The sequence below is a fragment of the Cydia strobilella genome, chromosome 5 (genome assembly GCF_947568885.1).
Source record: "Cydia strobilella chromosome 5, ilCydStro3.1, whole genome shotgun sequence".
NCBI lineage: Eukaryota > Metazoa > Arthropoda > Insecta > Lepidoptera > Tortricidae > Cydia > Cydia strobilella.
Window position 1 is genome coordinate 20073953 of NC_086045.1, and position 20431 is coordinate 20094383.

General features: G+C 36.3%; 1 protein-coding gene across 1 annotated transcript in view; it reads left to right on the forward strand.

Moving 5' to 3' along the window:
* The window catches only part of LOC134741799 (uncharacterized), a 155435-nt gene that overhangs the window by 21338 nt on the left and 113666 nt on the right, over window positions 1-20431 (forward strand). Inside the window, exons 2-4 of the mRNA XM_063674696.1 lie at window positions 5892-6029; window positions 7614-7746; window positions 9946-10094. Coding sequence (XP_063530766.1) covers window positions 5892-6029; window positions 7614-7746; window positions 9946-10094 — 420 coding nt within the window. The remainder of the gene's footprint in view (window positions 1-5891; window positions 6030-7613; window positions 7747-9945; window positions 10095-20431) is intronic.

A 20431-nucleotide genomic window follows, 5' to 3' on the forward strand; every position in this document is an offset into this window, starting at 1 on the left:
CGTACTGCTCGCCCTTAGAGTTGGTCAAAGACGCCTAGTCTTAGTAAGATGGCATATAGTCAAGACCGGTTCCGCCGTGGTGGGGTGGCCTAGGGGTTCAAGGCGTTGGCCCGGATTGCTAAAGATGCCGTTCGAATCCGGCCTTCGACTGGAGGGCGTCGTCACTTTTTAGGGTTCCGTAGCCAAATGGCAAAAAACGGAACCCATATATATTCGTCATGCGTGTCTGTCTGTCCGTCCGTCCGTATGTCGCAGCCACTTTTCTCTGCAACTATAAGAACTATACTGTTAAAAACTTGGTAAGTAGATGTATTCTGTGAACCGCATTAAGATTTTCACACAAAAATAAACAATAAATTTTGGGGGCTACCCATACTTGGAACTGAAATTGTTTTTTTTTTATTCATCAAACCCATACGTGTGGGATATGGATAGGCCTTAAAAAATGATATTGAGGTTTCTAATATAATTTTTTTCTAAAGTGAATAGTTTGCGCGAGAGACACTTCCAAAGTGGTAAAACGTGTGTCCCCCCCCTGTAACTTCTAAAATAAGAGAATATTAAAACTGAAAAAAATATATGATGCAAACTTCCACCGAAAATTGGTTCGAGATCTGGTATTTTTTTAATACGTCATAAATCGTAAACCGCAATTTACCTTTCACTCACGTTTCGCATAAAAAATGATGTAATGTACGGAACCCTCGGTGCGCGAGTCCGACTCGCACTTGGCCTGTTTTTATTTAATATATGACATCTATTTCAATACAAGGAGACAAATCTATTGAAAGGAAATTTAATCCGCTTAGTTTTCTCTTTTTACCTTATCTAAAGTAAAAAAAATATATTTATATATCTTACGAGGCTATAATGAATATCTAATGAATATTGATTATTAATCCGTATTTCCCTTGTAACTTCGTTTGTAGAGCATTAATTTGGTGTACAATTGATTCTATTCCCGGTATCATTTCTCATATTTAAGTGGCAGGAAGCGGGTGGGCCGCCTCAATAAACCAGGGGCATATCTAACGAAACACAACAGTTGCTTCATCCACTCGTATTTATTGTCTACCTGTAAATGCCGGCTGTAAATTGACCAGTTACTTTCCCGATCTCATATTTGACTCAATCATGAAATTACAATAGCAACCCTTCCATGTGCGTAATAAAGTTTTAGTTAGAAGGACGCACAAGTTATAATATATGAGATTGAGAATTTAACTAAGTTGTAAATTACACAATTGTTCTTGTTCGCAATACTAGTAAATATATTAAGAGGATTTATTCTACTAAGAGCATTATTTTTTATATTGAATAGATATTTTATTTTGCTACAATTTCTGTATCTTTATTGGGATTTTTTGAAGTGGTTTAATATAAGCACAACTAGTTTTATATGGTGTCTCGTGGAAAAAATTTTCTCCTCAGAAGCTTTGTGAAATAAGTACTTACTTGTAAAGTAACATTTATAATGACTCTTTCAGGGCGGCACGTGGATACTTATCCATCGAAAAAACTGTTTTCGGAAACTACTATGTAAATTAGATTTGCAGAATCGTGGAGTACAAATGTTAGGTCAAACACCAGCCTCAGGCTAGGTTGCTTACTTAACTTGCTAGTTACCTTTTAACCCTAAAATATTATTTTAGACGTTGCGTTTTGCAATTCCGACCCTCTAATACGGAGATATGAAGCAAAAGGCAACTTGTTATGAATTAATTTGTTCCGTAGTTTTAGGTGGTGATCTCATAGCGACCATGAAATGAAAAGGATTTTTTTTGACGAGCAGTTACTAAAAGGATCACTGGATGTAATTTACGTATACTCTATAAAGTGACCGATTTCCGAACGCAATAAAATTGATGTGTCAAAGCAAATTTCTTTGACGTTTTAGTTATCAAATTAAAGTTACCAGAAAATGGTCGTTTTTGTGCGTTTCTCCCGCTATAAATTGCTGTCTTATCTTACCGAAAAAATAGGGTAAGCGCTCTGTTGTATTTTTTTTTGTTTCATATAAGATAATCTATTTGTAGCATGTCACAACTTATCCCAGTTATTGTTTTTTTGGTAGAATATTCGCTCTTAAAGTTTGTGGTTCGTATACGACCTTTCCAAAAAAGAGATGGCGGGACGACTTGGACGCATTCTACCCCAAATGGTGGGAAAATGGCGATGACAGGGTCGAGTGGAAAAAACGAGGGGAGGCCTTTGCCCAGCAGTGGGACACCAAAATAGGCTAATATAAATAAAAATACGACCTTCTGCCCGTTTAGGATCAAGACAAGTCATCTGTATGTGGTCACTGCTCGGCAGTGTATTCTCATGACATTTAAGCGTTACACTATTGTGAAATATGGGACTACTCGTACTTACGGGAATAACGGGATAACATTGAAAATACGTGCTACCAAAACTATATGTATTTAAGGAATGAACATCGATAATATAGACACATGTCAACAGAAGACTTAATCATCTTACATGGAGTATGCATACAACACAACTATTACTATTAATCAAAGAGGATATAATAAGATAGAGCGGTACTGTCATAGTAAATTTTGTAACCACTGTAAATTCACTGTCATCTATCGACATACTTTAAAACTAAAAATGAAGATTTATCAAAATACGTTAAAACGATTTTTTATTTGCATTAATTATTTTTATATGATTTTGATCCATGTTCTTTCACTGGTATGCGTTAAAATTATAAATAACAAACGAAACCGTCAACGCCCTCTATACGAGAGTAGGCCAAAACTAGTGGTGCCATCTGATCGAGAATCAAATTTTCGTGATTTTCGTGCCACGTTTTTTCCTTAGACTGTATCCATCTATTACGGAGTTATATCTATCTTTAGTTGCTATTAATGAACCGTTTTTTTTTTCGTTGGGAAAATTAGTATATTATAATATAAGTAACTTTTATTTTCGAACCTCATTCTACTGTGTTCTAGTATAAAAACAAATAAATGGCTCTATTTTATAACTTTTACTGTGGTTACATTATGTCAACGATTACGTGTAGTAAAAACCTGGCTAACCCTTAAAACTTCTATGTGATAGCCCACCTTGTGGCCTCGTTCTGGGGATTCGTATGCTGCTTACAAATGTAAAGACGATGTTCTTCTTGACAAGTTTTTAATTAATATTAGTTTTACGAAGCTGGTTTCTCATTTTAGCGGTAATACTTGACAGAACACTGACTTGAAGTTGTCACAGATATTTAATATATATCAGCCCTACGCGCTCAAAGTATGCTTGTATGCTTTTGGCGGGCTTTTAATAACTCGAATTGGTCTAGCAACCATAAGTGAGCACGATTTAAAAATAATGTAAAAAACTTCGTACCTACTCACTTTTTTTTAACTGCACTCTTATATCTCAATTTTAAAATATCCATAAATATTCTATGACGTTTCATTGTAAACTTTTCTTTTTAAACACGGATACAATAAACCATGCGCGCCGTGGCTTTCCGGTCCGCCCTCCATTTTGAATTTATTCACGTTTCTCCGAAACCATAATAACATTGCGAACGAATTTGTAAAGTATCGCGAAACTTCTCAATCTGGTCGAGGTTTTTCTAAATTCATATTCCACTCGGTCGTTACTCGAGAACTTTTAACAGTTTTATGTATACCCCGTTACCCCTTGGGGCGTGTTGTTACTGTTACTAGGATTTTTTTGCTATAAAGAAATTTATAATCGTTGTAGGTGCAAAGTCTAATTATTGGTCGGGCCATCAATTATATTAATTCTAGATTTCAATGTATGGGTAAAGCGGCAAAATTTACAATTTTGTTTTACTACTGCTGTGTTATACCTGTAGGTGAGTACATTATAATACACTACTCTCCCGCCCCCCCACCTTCGGCTTAACCCTCTCCCCCCTTGATAAATGTCCCATTTTAGATTTTCTCAATTTTTAGGAAAACTATACAAGCTAAGATAAAATAGTCAGACTACATTATTTATTTATAAATTTCCTACAAATAAGTACTTACATTCATTTTGATAAGAGTTATAGTTTTATTACTCTCTACGGGAGAGTAGTGTATTATAATGAAGCAGCAGTAAAACATCATTATACATTTTGCCGCAAAAAAATATAGAATGAATGTATTACATGCTCAGTGTAGGGTTCCGTAGTCACCCGTCCGCCAGTAGACCTTGAATTGGTACTTAATTAACTATCATGTATGTACGTAACAAGAAAACGGGAGTACCTTCACATCGCTTTGTACGTCTTTTTACTATAAAGAGAAGACTTTTTGCGATAACTAAATAAAACCGGCCAAGTGTACAAGTTTTGTGTACCTACAATAAAAAAAAATGAATTTTTGAATTTTTGAAGTGCGAGTCGGACTCGGCAAAAAAATCACGATTGTTGTATGGGAGCCCCACTTAAATATTTATTTTATTCTGTTTTAGTATATGTTGTTATAGAGGCAACAGAATACATCATCTTTGAAAATTTCAACTGTCTAGCTATCACGGTTCATCAGATACAGCCTGGTGACAGACGGACGGACGGACGGACGGACGGACAGCGGAGTCTTAGTAATAGGGTCCCGTTTTTACCCTTTGTTTGTACGGAACCCTAAAAAACGCCCTAATTGACCATGTTGGCTATAATTTTCATTGAATGTCTGTATTTAGTTCTATTTTTATTTACCATTTTTTTCATATTTTTTTGGACCCATGGTTTAAAAATTAATTGTTAATCGATTATTTCCGAAAAAAAATACTTTATCATATTTTTTTTGTTGAATTCGGTTTGAAAGACTTATCCAACGATATGCCACACCATAGGGTTGAAGTGAAAAATGTATCCCGACTTTATACGTGACACGTATAGCGTAGGCAGGTACCTATTTTTTTTAGATTTTATTCTACGACGGTTGTATTTCTTGATTTATTTATCCATGCCAAATTGCTGCTTTCTAGCACTAACGATCACGGACCAAACCCTCATACAGACAGACAGGCGGACATGGCGAAACTATAAGGTTTTCTAGTTGACTACGGAACCCTAAAAAACGACGTACAACACAATTAAATATTGGTACCATCTTTGCACTTCAGTGTAAGGCAGTACAAAAAAAAAGGAAGGAACAATGTCCCCTAAATATAATAGCAGCCTTAAATTTTGTGAAGAAAAATATTTACTGAAGTAAAGTCGGCGTTTGTGTGAATCGCTTTCGCTTGTTCGGTTTGTTTGTGGAAGTAGTGGGGCGGTCGCAGCGCGGCGCCCGCGGCAGGGAACTTGCCTCGGCGCTCAACTCCGCTCCCGTCTACATTCGTTTGTTATTGTTTACAATTACCCCAAACAAACCGCCTCATATATTCCTAACTTTCACTCGAAACTTTTGTACCCACCTAATACAGGCCTACTTGTGCGGAATGATGAAAATTTTCCACCAGACATGTGGCTCTAATAAATAACATTGTTTCTCTTTGTTTTGAAATGGTGCAAATGAGTCTGTGATGTGCTGACAACGAATTGAATTGTACAATTTCAAAGTTTCACATCCACCAAGTGTGTCTGAATAATCAGCTACTTATGGTATTTTGGGCAGTGTTCAAGTTTAATGTTTACCAAGAATAACAAATATTAAATTGATATAGTCTCTTGAATGATTTTGAAAGAAGAAAAAAAAATACATTTATTTAACAACCCAACATGAAGAAAAGGAAAGGAATGTAGACATATGTATACTTAAAAAACATTGGATAGGATAGGATAATGCATAATACCGCGGCAATCCATCGAGCTGGTTTTCAGTGGGGCCGGACCTAAAACTATATATTAGTGTCGGAACATACGCAAACGACACGCATAAATACCTATACATATTAAAACACATTATAATGTTTGACAGATGAGCAGCGTCGTATTTACGGGTCTGAGTGCGGAGAGGAGCCACCGCGCTACGTCAGCAGCCCGCAGCGACAAGCCTCGCCGTTTCCGCTCGAGAGCACCGGCCGGAGATACTTACGGAGGAACAGGAACTCCAAAGGTAACTCCTATAAATACGCGTACTTGAATTGTAATGGAACTGTTTACTTAGGACTGGTTGTTTCGAAAGTTGTACTTGTGAAAACGTATGTTGTAGGTATGAATCCAGTGCTATGATAACCAGTCGACGATCCTGAAAATATTAATATAATCATATTTCAAATGAAACTAGCGTCAAATGCAGGTCAGAACGCAAAAAGAGGGGTGTTATATTTTTTACGCCAACGTCTGTCTGTGTGTCTGTCTGTGGCATCGTAGCTCTCAAACAGATGGACCGATGTCAATGCCGTTTTTATTTACGTGAAAACAAGGGTCTTTGCAGTGGTTCTAAGCTATGTTTGATTAAAATCGATCTAGCAGTTTGAAGAGTATCAGCTCTTTTTCAAAATGTAGTAAGGAGTTTTAGGCATAATGCGTGGGGGCGTTTTTAAATTTATTAATTTAATAGTTATATTTATTAACAAAAGAACAATCTCAGGACCGGTTGGGTGATGGATCGATTAGTAAGCGTAAAAGTGTACGGGCGACATGGACAGGTAGATGAAATTTTTAAAGTGGCTCGGTGGCTTTCACTTACACCGAACGTGAGGTGTAGTATTAATACCGTGTACTACACCGTAGCCGGTAGCATTTAATTTAAATATGTCAAATGGTTCAATGATTTTCCCAAAGTAACAAGAGTTGCGCTGTGGGAGTGAGAGAGTGGAATCTTTGACAGGCGTGGCTTACTCCGCGATTTCGTCGCTTCGCTACAAGTACATGCGGCCCACACCAATTTTGGTGTTTAGCCATAGTAGTTGCCGCGCACCGCTACGGAACGGACGCCTGCTTGCGCTTGCGCAACCTAGCGGTCATATCTGTTGTAATAGACGCGTCTTGTTAGAGAGTTAATCTTCTGTACCTAGTAATATTATTTATTCTGTGCCTTTGAACATATTACTAGTATACTTAATAAGTATGAAACATTATTGGTACGCTCACAGACTTTAATTGTTGATTCATCTAAAGTTCAAGTTAATTTGGTTGTCAATACTAACGATATGAAATGTCCAATGACCCCTAATACCCTGAACCCCTGAAACCCTTAATAAACCCTGAATGGCGCAACAATTAAAGTCCGTGACTCCAAGCGCTTGTGACATTTTTGAGTTGCAAGCGTCAATATGAGACAGTGTCCGTTTACCATCAAGCTGCTACATATATACGTGTCTGCTTGATGCATCGTCTTAGTATAAAGAAAAGCCGTCCAAGTGAGAGTCGGACTCGCGCACGAAGGGTTCCGTACCATTACGCAAAAAACGGAAAAAAATCACGTTTGTTGTATATTCAAGTGGGGCACTTAAGTATTTATTTTATTCTTTTTTTAGTATTTGTTGTTATAGCGGCAACAGAAATACATCATGTCTGAAAATTTCAACTGTGTAGCTGTCACGGTTCATGAGATACAGAGGTATGAGGTTCTGCCTGGTGACAGACAGACGGACAGACGGACAGCGGAGTCTTAGTAATAGGGTCCCGTTTTTACCCTTTGGGTACGGAACCCTAAAAATCATGTAAAAGTGATGAATAAGGAATATTGGCGCAGGTGAAGAGCTGTTCTCGGCGGAAGCAAGCGGGACGCTGTCGAGGCGAGGGCGCCGCTCCGAGGAGTTTGCGCACGACAACAAGGCGAGACACCGACTTGATAACGGTACGAGTATTTCAAAATATTTAGATCAGTACGGTTTCACTCACTATGATTTTTAGTCGTTTTTGGCGACATGTTTCGGATTCTTTGGGAATCCTTCCTCAGGCACGAGTGTCCGCGGCGGTAGTACGTCGTGCACTGCCCGTGCCCGCGCCGCCCGCCTCGTCGCTCGTTGCGCGCGCGCCGATGGGGCGTACCGTACTGATCTAAATATTTTGAAATATGTCTCACGATAGTTTAAGTTCGGGTACGAGTATTCATTACGAGCTACTCGTAAATATAGGATAACCAGAATTATTCCGCCGATAAGGATTTCACGTAGTTTCCTCTTACCCAACATTACCTTCAAATAATTCTATAGTAGAAAATTGCCTGACGATATTGTATAATAAGTTTTTGGCAAAAATTTCATTTTTGATACAAGCTTTTATCGCTGACTGTACTATTCTTTCCACAGGCAACTAATATACAATTCTAAAAACCCCAAACACAATTAGGTTGCGTTGTTTTATTACACAGTTCCTATTACCACCTCCTGGTACCATAATATTGCATTGTCACCCGACTTACACATGTATGCACATTTTCAGCTTCATCGGAAACCGGGAAGTGGGTCAAATTTAACTTGCAAGATTTGACCCGTACAAAAATAGTTACATATTACATACATAATTACTTACTACATTGCAAGTTAATAAAAAGCTTGTAAAATAACAGTAAGGTCTCAACACAACATTTCATCGTTTATAAAACTGAACGCCAATAACGTATTAAATATATTAATAACGGGTCACTCACGTATTTTAATATAATATATTAAAATACGTATAGTTATTAATATATTTAATATATGTGTCTCACGGAAGTTTTGTTATTAAAATTTCTAATAACGTACTTCGCATACACAGTGTATTAGTATAATATTGAATTGTTTCGGTTAGTTATTCCAGTAAGGCATAGTGTAGCTTATTACGCGAATGACGGGAAGGTGGCACGTGCCTTTGATAAGGATGCCTAGCATAGTTTCACTGCTGACGTACGTGGCTCACAGGCGGGCCTGGTAATACCGAGCCTTTTCGACGTTTCACTATATAACAAATGTTAACATAGATTATTATGTCGAATTTCACGAAATCTTCTACCATTGTCTTACAAACGCGAATTTTCTGAAGATTTGCAGGTACATCGAGTCTGTGACAACAATAAAAATACTCAGAAAAATAATCATCTACTTAAAACGCTGTACAACTTCATCAAATACACGAAATATAATTTGTTTGAATGGGATTTGCCATAGAATGCTTCTTAATCTTGTATTTTATGTAAATAGTGTAGCTAGTTGATTTATTTACAAACGTAACTAACTAACATTATAATAAAATCTTGCAGTTAGTTTTTTAACAACTTCTAATAGCCGTACCTATTTATTTGAAACTTGACAAGTGTATGTATTACAGAAGACATTAGTTACATAAGAACCTCTATAACTCGCTTAAAGATAAATGATCCGAGTGTTACTTATATATTTGGGTACATAATATATTTATTTATATATGTACATACGTATGTATGCATGTTTGTATATAATATAGATATATATATTCCTATTATTTTTATATGTGTAAGTGTATAAATAGAATAATGTTTAGAATAACTTTATTTGTGTTTCATATTTCCTCTCGCTGTCTACAATCCTGCACTAACTACAAGTTTCTGTTTGTCCCAATGGTTGACTGGTAGAGAATGCCTTAAGGCATTAAGTCCGCCATTTGTACAATTTTATGTCATGCAATAAAGTTTAAAATAAATAAATAATAATAATTTTGCCCTATCAAGCTGATCAGATGATGCATAGTAGACCTCTTTGGTGACTACTAATTAGACTCGATTGGGCTTCAAATCTTTGAGGGCATTAAGTGCAATCTGTTAGACATTATTTTAATTAAAATCTATCTAAAAATAAAGTTGTATTTATAGTAATCTACTTTATTTTACTATGAAGAAAATAAAATAATTTATATTACTATATAAAGCAAATAAAATCATTTTAAATCACATTTACAATCGGGTCTATCGCGAATTTATTTTGTTACCTTTATTTACCGACGTTTAAACGACGTATGCGATTTAATATGTGTTCAAAACGCGAAAATTTTAAATGTTATATAAAATAATTTATTTTACTATAAATAATATTTTATTTTATTGTATATTCTCCGGTATTTTCAAGTGCAGCGAGCGAACGCGAAAGCAACTCTCCGCCTGAGCCGGCACCGCCTGAGGTGCCTCCGCGCGGGCCTTCGCTGCACGTGACGCTGCGCCACCGGCCCGCGCCCAGCGATCAGCCCGTCGACCCTGACCGACTGTATCTGTCTGAAGGTGAGTCAAAACGAACGTGATCATATTATTGTAATGTCATACATATCACAGAGTATTACTTTTAGCTCAGTACAACCTAGAGGTGATTGAAATAAAACTTACAAGGGTTGTATTAAATACTTCGAAACGACACGACAAAATCATGTAAAAGAAATAATCATGAAGAACACTAATCTACATAATATCGTCGGGTGAGAACACGTTTGTGCCATACGCCACTTACATTGGTTTGCAGGAGAGCGAAAAGAGCAAAAAAGAATATTTTTCGATAAGTTTTACATTTAGTAAATATTGAACTTGTTATCGTTTAGGCACATATGTTTACTATTTATAGTACCAAACAAGTATTTTAAAATTAAGGCATTTTCATTATTGCCATATCCATTTTTGATGAGTAAATGTTAAACGTACAATGTATGACATGACACAAAAGGTTTGGATATGTCACACTTTTGTGTTAATTTTCTGTTAACAAAGTGTAATTATCCGATAACAAAATGCGGATATGGCACATTTTGAAACAAAAATATTTTTTTATATAGATTAGTGCCAATTAAAGCATATTTTTGTTAAGTATTTTAGGAATCATTAAAAAACGATTTTGCTCAAAAATGGATATGTCACAAACGTATTCTCGTGTCGGGACAACATTTGATCACTTTTCTCTAATAGGTAAACGTAATACACATAAATATGACACCATGCCGCGTCTCAGGCACGCACGGGTTAGCGAAGCACTCCACTGATGAGTTAGCTAATTAAATTTCCGCTATAGACCTACATCGGCCGTTAAATAGGCGTAGGCCGCACTCGGTACTTGGGCAGAAGTTTAATCGAATTGCAGCGTCCGTAGTCCGCGGCACCAAGTTTCCTCTTGCTGACAAATTAGCTACTTAATCTCGCAATGCCCAAGGCGCGTGTACGTAAAGAACTCTGACTTTAATTCCTTTTGCGTCTCGTTTTGACGTTTTCTTTCTTGTTTACACTTTGTTGTGATTTTTTTGCCCCTAACTAGCGGTCGGTTGCGCTAGGAGTTAGCTTTATATTTTAACATCCTTTGAGTTGAGTTTTGTATAAATAAACTAAGTTACATTTTGTAAGAGATTTAATTAGGTGAACAATACAAATATAAAATTTGAGTTGTGAAACTCTTCCGCGTGTGTAAATACATATAGTCAATTTACAATTTGAATATGAATAAGTATTAATAAAACAATGTGGAAAGACACGGAGCTTCCAAACTAGTGGCCATAGGTTCGAATCCTGACTCATACCTAAATATAATTACCTAAGTTTATCAAAACTTATAAAATTAGGAAATACCATTCGATTTTGCTTTTTAGTAAATGGAACATCGCGAGGAAACCAGACTAATTCAAACATAGTCCAGTTTCCCTTCTGGATTGCAAGATCAGAGATGGCAATCACTCGTAAAAAGGAGGACCCCAATTCTTGGAATTTGGGCGCTAGACAGACTCTGGGTTTCTTTAAGATACAATCTGGAAATAAGGACGATACATACCTTAATTTAAGCAGGAAAGGTTGGTTAAGGTCGCAGGGAGCCGATGGATGAGAGTGGTGAAAGACGGGTCGTTGTGGAGAACCCTGGGGGAGGCCTATGTCTTTCGGCTGATATGATGATGATGATCATATATCTTAAGTATGTATGTAGTAGTACATAGTATTTGTAATATACTTTTTTGGACAAAAAAGAAGAACAGAACTGGTCAAAACACACATCATTATTACAAAAGCGAATATATACCTATAAGGGATCTCTTCCAGTTAACCTGTGAGCAATTTAATTGATGTAATAGCAAAGTCGAAAAACAAGTTGTCAAGATTTCCAAAGTGGCCTCATTATTTGATACCTACCTCAAAGTCGTCTGGCAGATTTCTTTTAAGGTGCCCTCTCTATTTCTTACATAAATTGGTTTTAAAGGAGTAAACAAGATAACAGTATACAGTATAGTATTTGATGTCAGTAGGTACCGTAAAACTTCCTAACCATGAGCTTTCAACAATGTCCAAAACTAACTCAAATATCTTCGTTTAGTTGTGAATATTAATATTTGAATGTCGCAGTTCTACGGCGAGATATTCTCACTAAAGGAAGGTATATAAAACTCAGCCAACACCAAAAATAACATTTATATTGATACTTAAATTACGTGTTGAACTTGTGAACCATGGTTGTATTATTGGGGCCCATTTCTCGTTTGCCCTATTCACATACCTACTGTTTTGACATGACACTGTTCAGACTATTCGTTTATAAATAACATCTATTTTACCACTTTTTTTAGGATCGAGTCTGGAGGTCAAGGTTAATTTTCTGCTACATAAATCTTCTTTGTTATATTGTGAGTACCTAACAATAATACTTAATATCAAATAACAGAGACAAAGGGTCAAATAGTTGAATAAACGTAACTGAATAAGTACTATTTTTGGATTATTCGTTCTGTATTAGTTTATTTTATTTTATTACTATTATAAACTGATCGGCGACTGGCCCTAGTCACACCTGATGGAAAACGAAGACAGGGCCTAAGATGGAGTTCACCGGTTCAGTAATAGCCTATTTAGATTCACTCTTGCTTTAAAAAGACCGAGGTCATATTGATCAGGGAATACAGATGGCGGGAGCGCATTCCATTCCTTAGCCGTCCGTACCAAAAAGGAGTAGGCAAAACGTTTCGTGCGAACAAATGGAACGTGGACCATGAGCGGGTGCATTCGCTCCCGGTAGAGGTAGATAAAAAAATAAAAACTCAACTTTCAAGAAAATAAAATAAAATAAATAAAATCTTTAGAAACTGATCCATAGGCACAGCCTAGTCGGAGACATCTAGCTACCCAGTATTTCATGTATATACTCAGTAGCGGTTTAGGACCATGACGAAAGAAGAAAGCTGCTAAATTTGATTTGGAGCTCGCCCGACGCAGGATGAAGCGCTTTGATGTGGCGTGCGCGCCGCCACCCACTCCCCCAGTAATGGCGCGCACTTACACAGAAACTCTACCGTAATTAAATTTTTATGATAGCGCATTGTAAGTGTCCCGGAGAGAGTTTTATTTTGATTTGTCCTTTCACTTAGGCGAGGCACTTCGGAAAACGAATAGCTACCAATAAAACCTACCGAGCTATTTGAATAGACTGCTGTAAAAATTAAAATTAAATTATCATTTATATTTTGGGGAGATTAATCTCGCTCCGATAAGTTTATTTGGAGAGCGTTTGATTGGATCAAGAGGTCTGGCCCTCTGGAGTATGGAAATGAACTAGGCAAATCTTGATCCAAACAAGAAAATAGCTTCAAAAGGTCTTGAAAGTTTAATGGAATCGAACAAGGCCGGAGCGAAGTCGTCGGAAGTTTGCGCGGGTGACAAATTGGGCACTTGACCCGCGCGAGCCACCGAGTGCTTGTTTCTGGAGGACCGTAATAAGTTTAACTTAAAGTAAACTATGTTCCATTCCCTCTAATTTGCCCTCCTGTCCTGGGCTGCTGGGAAACTCTTTGCAGTTTCGAATTAACGTTTCCGATTTCTTCCAGGAGTTTGATAAGGTAAAATGGTCGCCGTGGGTTTTTATACGTTGGCATTGCTTTTTTGTTAGTAGCATTAAGAATAGGTAGAGGGTGATGGGCCTGAAACACAACCAACTTTAAGCATATATTTTAATACTGATTGTAGTTAAAATACTAAAAGTACTCAACTACTCAGCTACACCTACAAGCTACTTAGAGGGCGCAGCGCATAGAGAGTACAGAGTGGTTTTTGTTGATAAATGTACAGGGTAATTCATAAGAGCTGGCACGAATGGAAAGAATGAGTGAATGAAAATGTCTATTTTAATGACATTAACCCATAAAATGGCGACTCTGACTTTAAAACTATACACGTGTCAGTCATACAATAAGTTTTATGCATTCCATTCATGCCAGCTTTCGTGAAACGACTTGTACTGTAACCTGTATAGTATGAATTATCTCAAAAGCCTTTGTTTCTTTTAAGAGCGGTCTTTAGCACGTGTCGAAGCACGGTGGGGCCGCCGCGGAACAACGGCGGTCATAAGTAGACTGTAGTATTTCCTGTTATTTTTATTCCTAAAAGTTAAAATATCTATCAAACATATTTTTAATTCAGGTTCTGTAGTACAGTAACAAATTAAAACATAAAAACATCTAGTATCATTATCATTAGGTTTAGCTGTTAGTGCTGATTGAATGGAAAATAAAAAAAATGAAATGAAATTAGCGACTTACATAAGAATTAGTCATGAGCTTTTACGATGGACTTTACTATATTATATTAAAGATACAATGATGGATTTACTAAGTATACAGTATAAGTAAATATATACAATAAATAAATTTGACTTATAATTATATAACTATAAAACTTTAAAACTAAGGCGTGACATGCAAATGTGTGAACAATAAAAACATTGCACGTTTGCATTGAACGTTTAATCCGTCACTAAGTTATATAACACTGAGATTGACAGTTAAATATTCATTTTACCGATGCTGCAACGTTGCTTCGCTCGCCATTTTTTAATTTTGTAATTAAACTTTCTACGGCTTACTTTGGGAGCCTGGGGTCCGCTCACCAACCAAATCTCCAGAATGAGCCCAGGCACTAGTTTTTACGGAAGCAACTGCCACCGGACATTCCAGAAGGGAAACTAGGAGACGCATTTATAATGTATACCTAGTCATTTCTTGTTATGAGAGCGTTTCTTTTTTTGCCACTAGGTTTGGAAACAGGTCAAACTTGGAAACATCAATAAATATGACCTTTTTTAATTGAAGTTGATAGAAAATTTTATTTATTTCCGAAATATGTACAAGTACCCGCGTTTTAGTAAGTTTTAATGAAAAAAATCACAAAATAATTATTGAGGGAAGATAGAATATTGGTTCTTATTGTGTTATTTTTTCCTCGGTTAAAGATAAAAACATTGAAATATAATATGTTTTCGATTACAAAGTTTTTAAGATCCTGGAAAAACTCGCCTACAACACTTTGTTTTAAAACCATCATTAAGTGAATAATTGCAATTTGCACAAGCAATTATGTTATTATCCAGCACAACATAGCTTGTTTCTGTTTACCGCACTAGTTTGCGGATGCAATATTATTTTGCAAGACTCGGCGCTCGGATGCCTCTCCTTGCTTGAAAATTGAAACCTCCCCAGAGATCTGCCGTAATTTAATTTTTATGATGCCGTATTGTTAGAGCTTCCGGAAGCGTTGCTTGCAATTAAAACTCAAACGGCATCTTCCGCTCGTATTATTAGAATGTTTTTGTTTACGAGTCAAACACAGTGCACTGTGGATTATAGTTTCACTAAGAAGTGGAGCCACCAAGATTTTTGATGTACATTTTTAGAGGGGGGTAGCTCTCAACTTTATCTTGATATCTATATTATAACCTAAATACTTAGGCCAAGTTTGGTATCGTTTTCGTATAAATCGGGGATGCAGAATTCATTTATGGTATCATATTGAAACCATTCCAAAGTAAAAACACAAAATATATAAAAAATACGCTGAACCAATTTAGTTAAAATTTGGTATGGAGATAGTTTGAGTCCCGGGGAAGAACATGAGTAGTTTTTATCTCAAAAATCATCCCTTAAGGGTGTGAAAAGGGAGGTGAAAATTTGTATGGGAAATCAATAACCGCTGAACCAATTTAGATGAAATTAGTTTTAAATAGTTTGATTCCCGGGGCAGAACAGAGAATAGTTTTAACCCCAAAAAAATATTTGTAGCGTGCTCGGCTCGGCTTCTAACTGTATAGTATTCAGTTTATATTGGCATGCGCACCGGATGTTTCGTAACAAGCGACTAACTGCATATTAATACGTAAACTTTTAACCACCCATTAAAGTTTGCTCGGTCGCGATCAAATCCGACATTGTCGTGTGTCGAGAGCCACTCGATTCCACGATACTCGTCCCCGTGCGGAAGCCCCTCAAGTGCTCATAAAACACTCATGCGAGTTAGTTGACTATTCGAGATCTGTCTTACTTCTATACGTTATATGCATTTTGCGGATTCTTTTATTTTACTTACATTAGGGACTTTATTGGGCTGGTGTCTTTTTATTAAGGGCGTTTATATCTTACCAGTATTTTTTTATAGTCAACGCAGTCCAATCGTCATCTAGAAAACTGATTAAAATCTGAACCAGATCGTTATTTTATTTGATGGAGTATTTGCTACAAAAGGATTTTTATATACCTATCATATATAGGTAAGTATGGGCACTAAAAGTATTCTTTTTTCCTACCAATAGCAAGTTGACCCGTCAATCGCAAGATGGACCAAAAATTAATATCTTGCGCTTAAGTCACATTCGCATATTTATTCGTGCAATAGTTTTTGCGAATAGTACCGTAGCTGTGTATGTAATCATTCACCTTAACTCTCCTGCCAATACCTATACCAGGAGGCAATACGAGGTTCAATCTGCAGTCATATATAACATGATAAATAAGGAACTTAATATACACTCGCTAAATAACTATGAATGTAAAAAAGCAATAATTAAATGGTTAAGTGCTCTTGACTATAAAGCTACTGAAGATATAATTCGTAAATAAAAGCTTAAAATAAAACGACACACACACACACACACACACACACACACACACACACACACACACACACACACACACACACACACACAACACACGCGCGCGCGCGCGCGCGCATGCACTCACACGATGATTAAAATAGATATGTAAGAATAATTTTAGCTATGTAAATATGTAAAATTAATAAATGTAAATGTAGTCGTTAATTTGGCAAACTAGTTAATTCATTATAAATTTATAATGTTAATGTTAACTTTATTTACTTCTCTTAGTATAGATTTAAAAAAAAATGTAATTCTGGAAGAGCGAGGTCTCCTGATACAGGTACTTCATACCTAATAGGAGGACTCGACCACTATGTATTTACCAACTAAGATTGAAATGAAATAAATTATTATCTTATCTTATCTTATCTTATCTTATACCTATCTGACCTTTGTCTTAAATGTTCTTAATGCAGTTGACCTTATACATAGACATAAATACCTCTAACATAATTGTGACCCAAGCCCGTAGGTACCTACACAAGATAATAGAATGTTTGCATCTTTGCATAGGTTCGTATAAGATGTAGATATGAGTAGCAGGCGTCATGTTGTAATCTCGCAAGTAGGTCAAGTAAATGAACGAGTGCGATACGTCACAGTTACGCGAGCACTTTAAAGTTTTTCCGCGTAAAGACGGATCCGCGGCCGAGGAATAAATGATTGATGGCAGCCCCTCAAGTATAAACTCGATTATCCGTCGAGACGAACAACTCACAAGTTTTATGTAACGATGGATCAGGATTATTTGAAACTTTCCTTCGGAAAAAATTGACTCATGACAATCATGTTTGAGTTGAATATCAATGACAGCGGAGTTTTTCACGGAGTACGTCAGCGTCTTATTTAGTAGGGGGGTACTTAAGTACGTATTATAAATATGTATTACAGTTTCTGAATTCACGATAAGTACAAGAATTTAATTGCTAAATCAGATTTTTTAATGTAAATAACAATAATATTTTATATTTGTATAACCAACCCGTTATGGTTAGGTTTTTTTCAACAATTTCAAAGATAATTTGCCTTTGGAACCGACTCCCCCTTAATATTAAAACAAAAACCGGCCAAGTGCGAGTCGGACTCGCGCACCGAGGGTTCCGTACTTTTTAGTATTTGTTGTTATAGCGGCAACAGAAATACATCATCTGTGAAAATTTCAACTGTCTAGCTATTACTACTGATGAGATACAGCCTGGTGACAGACGGACAGATGGACAGACGGACAGACAGCGGAGTCTTAGTAATAGGGTCCCGTTTTTATCCTTTGGGTACTGAACCCTAAAAAGCCCGAAATAAGTTTGCTTTTAAGAAATCTGTACGTGCTTTCTTTGCTGATAGAATGAAGGATTCTTAGTTTTAGTTTTATAATTTATATATTATATTGTATATATTAGGTATATGTATATATATTATATGTATTCAATATGTATTTTTAATGGTCTTGCATATGTATGTTAAATTTTAATTTAGCTTTGCGTATTATATTTTGTTAGTAGTAGTAGCACCGCCCACAATCTCTCTGCTGTGCCCTAAGGTTGATTGGTAGAGAATGCTTTTGGCATTAAGTACACCTTTTGTACGATAAGTATTTATTTTGTACAATAAAGATTAAATAAATAAATAATTTTATTTATTATTTAATTTAATTTAATTTAATTTAATTTAATTTAATTTCTTAACAATATACATTGTGTCGAATATTCATTCATGCATATAAAATGATTACATACATTAAACACTTGAAATAATTGCATAAAATGTAAGGTACTCTGCCTACGTAGCTACTAATTTAAAATTGTTAAAGTCCAACCCTCTCGCAGCTGTGCAAGGGTTAGACTATTAGGGATGTCTGTAGAATTTTAATGGGACATGATTTTGTGTACAGGTTACAAACAGAATACTGCCTAATGACGTGCCGGGACGATAAGGAAAATACTCATTTCTCCTCGTCCGCCTCTGTATTAAATTATTAAAATTAATTTACCGAAGATGTGGAGTGTCAGAGGGAATCTTGTGCATTTATGATTCAGAATCGAAACTTAGAAAAAAAAATGGTAAATCGTACGAGCGTATTTATAAAAATAAATGTTCTTTAGCTTAAACCGAATTTCAAGGTAACTTATTTTCATATATTCCGATGCCTAATTGGACTTAAAAAACCTAATGGCTACTTTACTTGAAAAATGTTTATTTTACGAGATATTTTTTTTTTACAAAATGTATAAAAGTCATGAAATAAAACTATGAAAACGGATTATATCGCGTATATTGTATAATATATCTTGACGTTTCGAACCCTTTTACAGCGTTCGTGGTCAACGGGTGACTGAGGTTGAGGTGAGGTGGGGTGGTGGGGTGGGGTTTTCATAGTTTTATTTCATGAGTAACTATCACGGTAAGAGAAGACAATATTAAATGTACAAGTCTTTAAATGTTTGAGTAAACTCATTCTTCATTAATCGTACATAATATATTATTATGCTGCACGCTGTCAACGAGATCATAAATTATTATAAGTAGGTATGTACGGTAAAACGAGCCTTAGGAAAATTTGGGGTTACTTTGATAGTTTTAAAATGGCTACAAAATTACCATTATTCATTATTTACTGAAACTATTCGTGTAACTAGTTAGATTCATATATATTGATGGTCACCTACTGTAAAAAATCCTACATTTAAATATATTATGGCTTATAAACTGGAATTTCAAAGCCGTCCCTACATTTCAAAGCCACCCGCTTTACTGTATTGTTTATGTAGGTACCCTATTCACTTAAATTGCTTTATTGCACAAACAAAGAAAAAACTAGAAATGACGCTGTTGAAATGATGTTGACATTTTAAGCATGAAGTCATCGACATAAAATAAAACAAGACATCAGTTTGGTTAACGTTATTCACATTTTTAACTCAATTTATCAGTTATTTTGAATACATTGTCTTCAAATTATCTGAAAGAGTGACTTTTAATATATCAATGTATATTACCAGACTTGGCACAATATTGGCATCCGGCTCAAAATCAGATCGCGGTTTCATCTCTTCAACGTGAGATTGATTCAGAAACCGTAGCAGCAAAGAAAATTCCTCCCCTCAGAACGGATTCGTCGAATTTATACTCTCCGAAATAGCATTTGCGACCTATTGCGCCTGAGACGCGTTTGTTGCGCCCTTTATTACGTCGAGTTTTAATCAAGGAGCCTGGTGGCGCTACTGCGCCAAATTCCTTTTCGGCATAACCTCTTTTACATAAAAACTCATCATCAAGGTCATTCAGGTTGGGAACGAAATGCTAGAGGTGGTCGAGCAATACTTGTATCTTGGACATATTCTATCATTTCTCTCCAGGAGAATCCAGCTGGGTTGGGCGGCATTTAATAAATTAGCGGACATCCTGAAACCTGCTAACATTCCACAATGCCTGAAAACTCGTCTCTTCAACCAATGTGTCCTGCCCACCATGACATACGGTGCCGAGACATGGACGCTCACTAAGGAGGCTGTGCATAAAATCCGCGTAGCACAGAGAGCCATGGAGCGCGCCATGCTCGGTATCAAGCTTCAAGATCGAGTAAGGAATGTCGAGATCCATTGACGCACCACGGTGCAAGACGTTGGTTTCGCCATTACGTGATGGCAGGTGGACTAGAATGTTAACGGAATGGTGGCCAGTGACC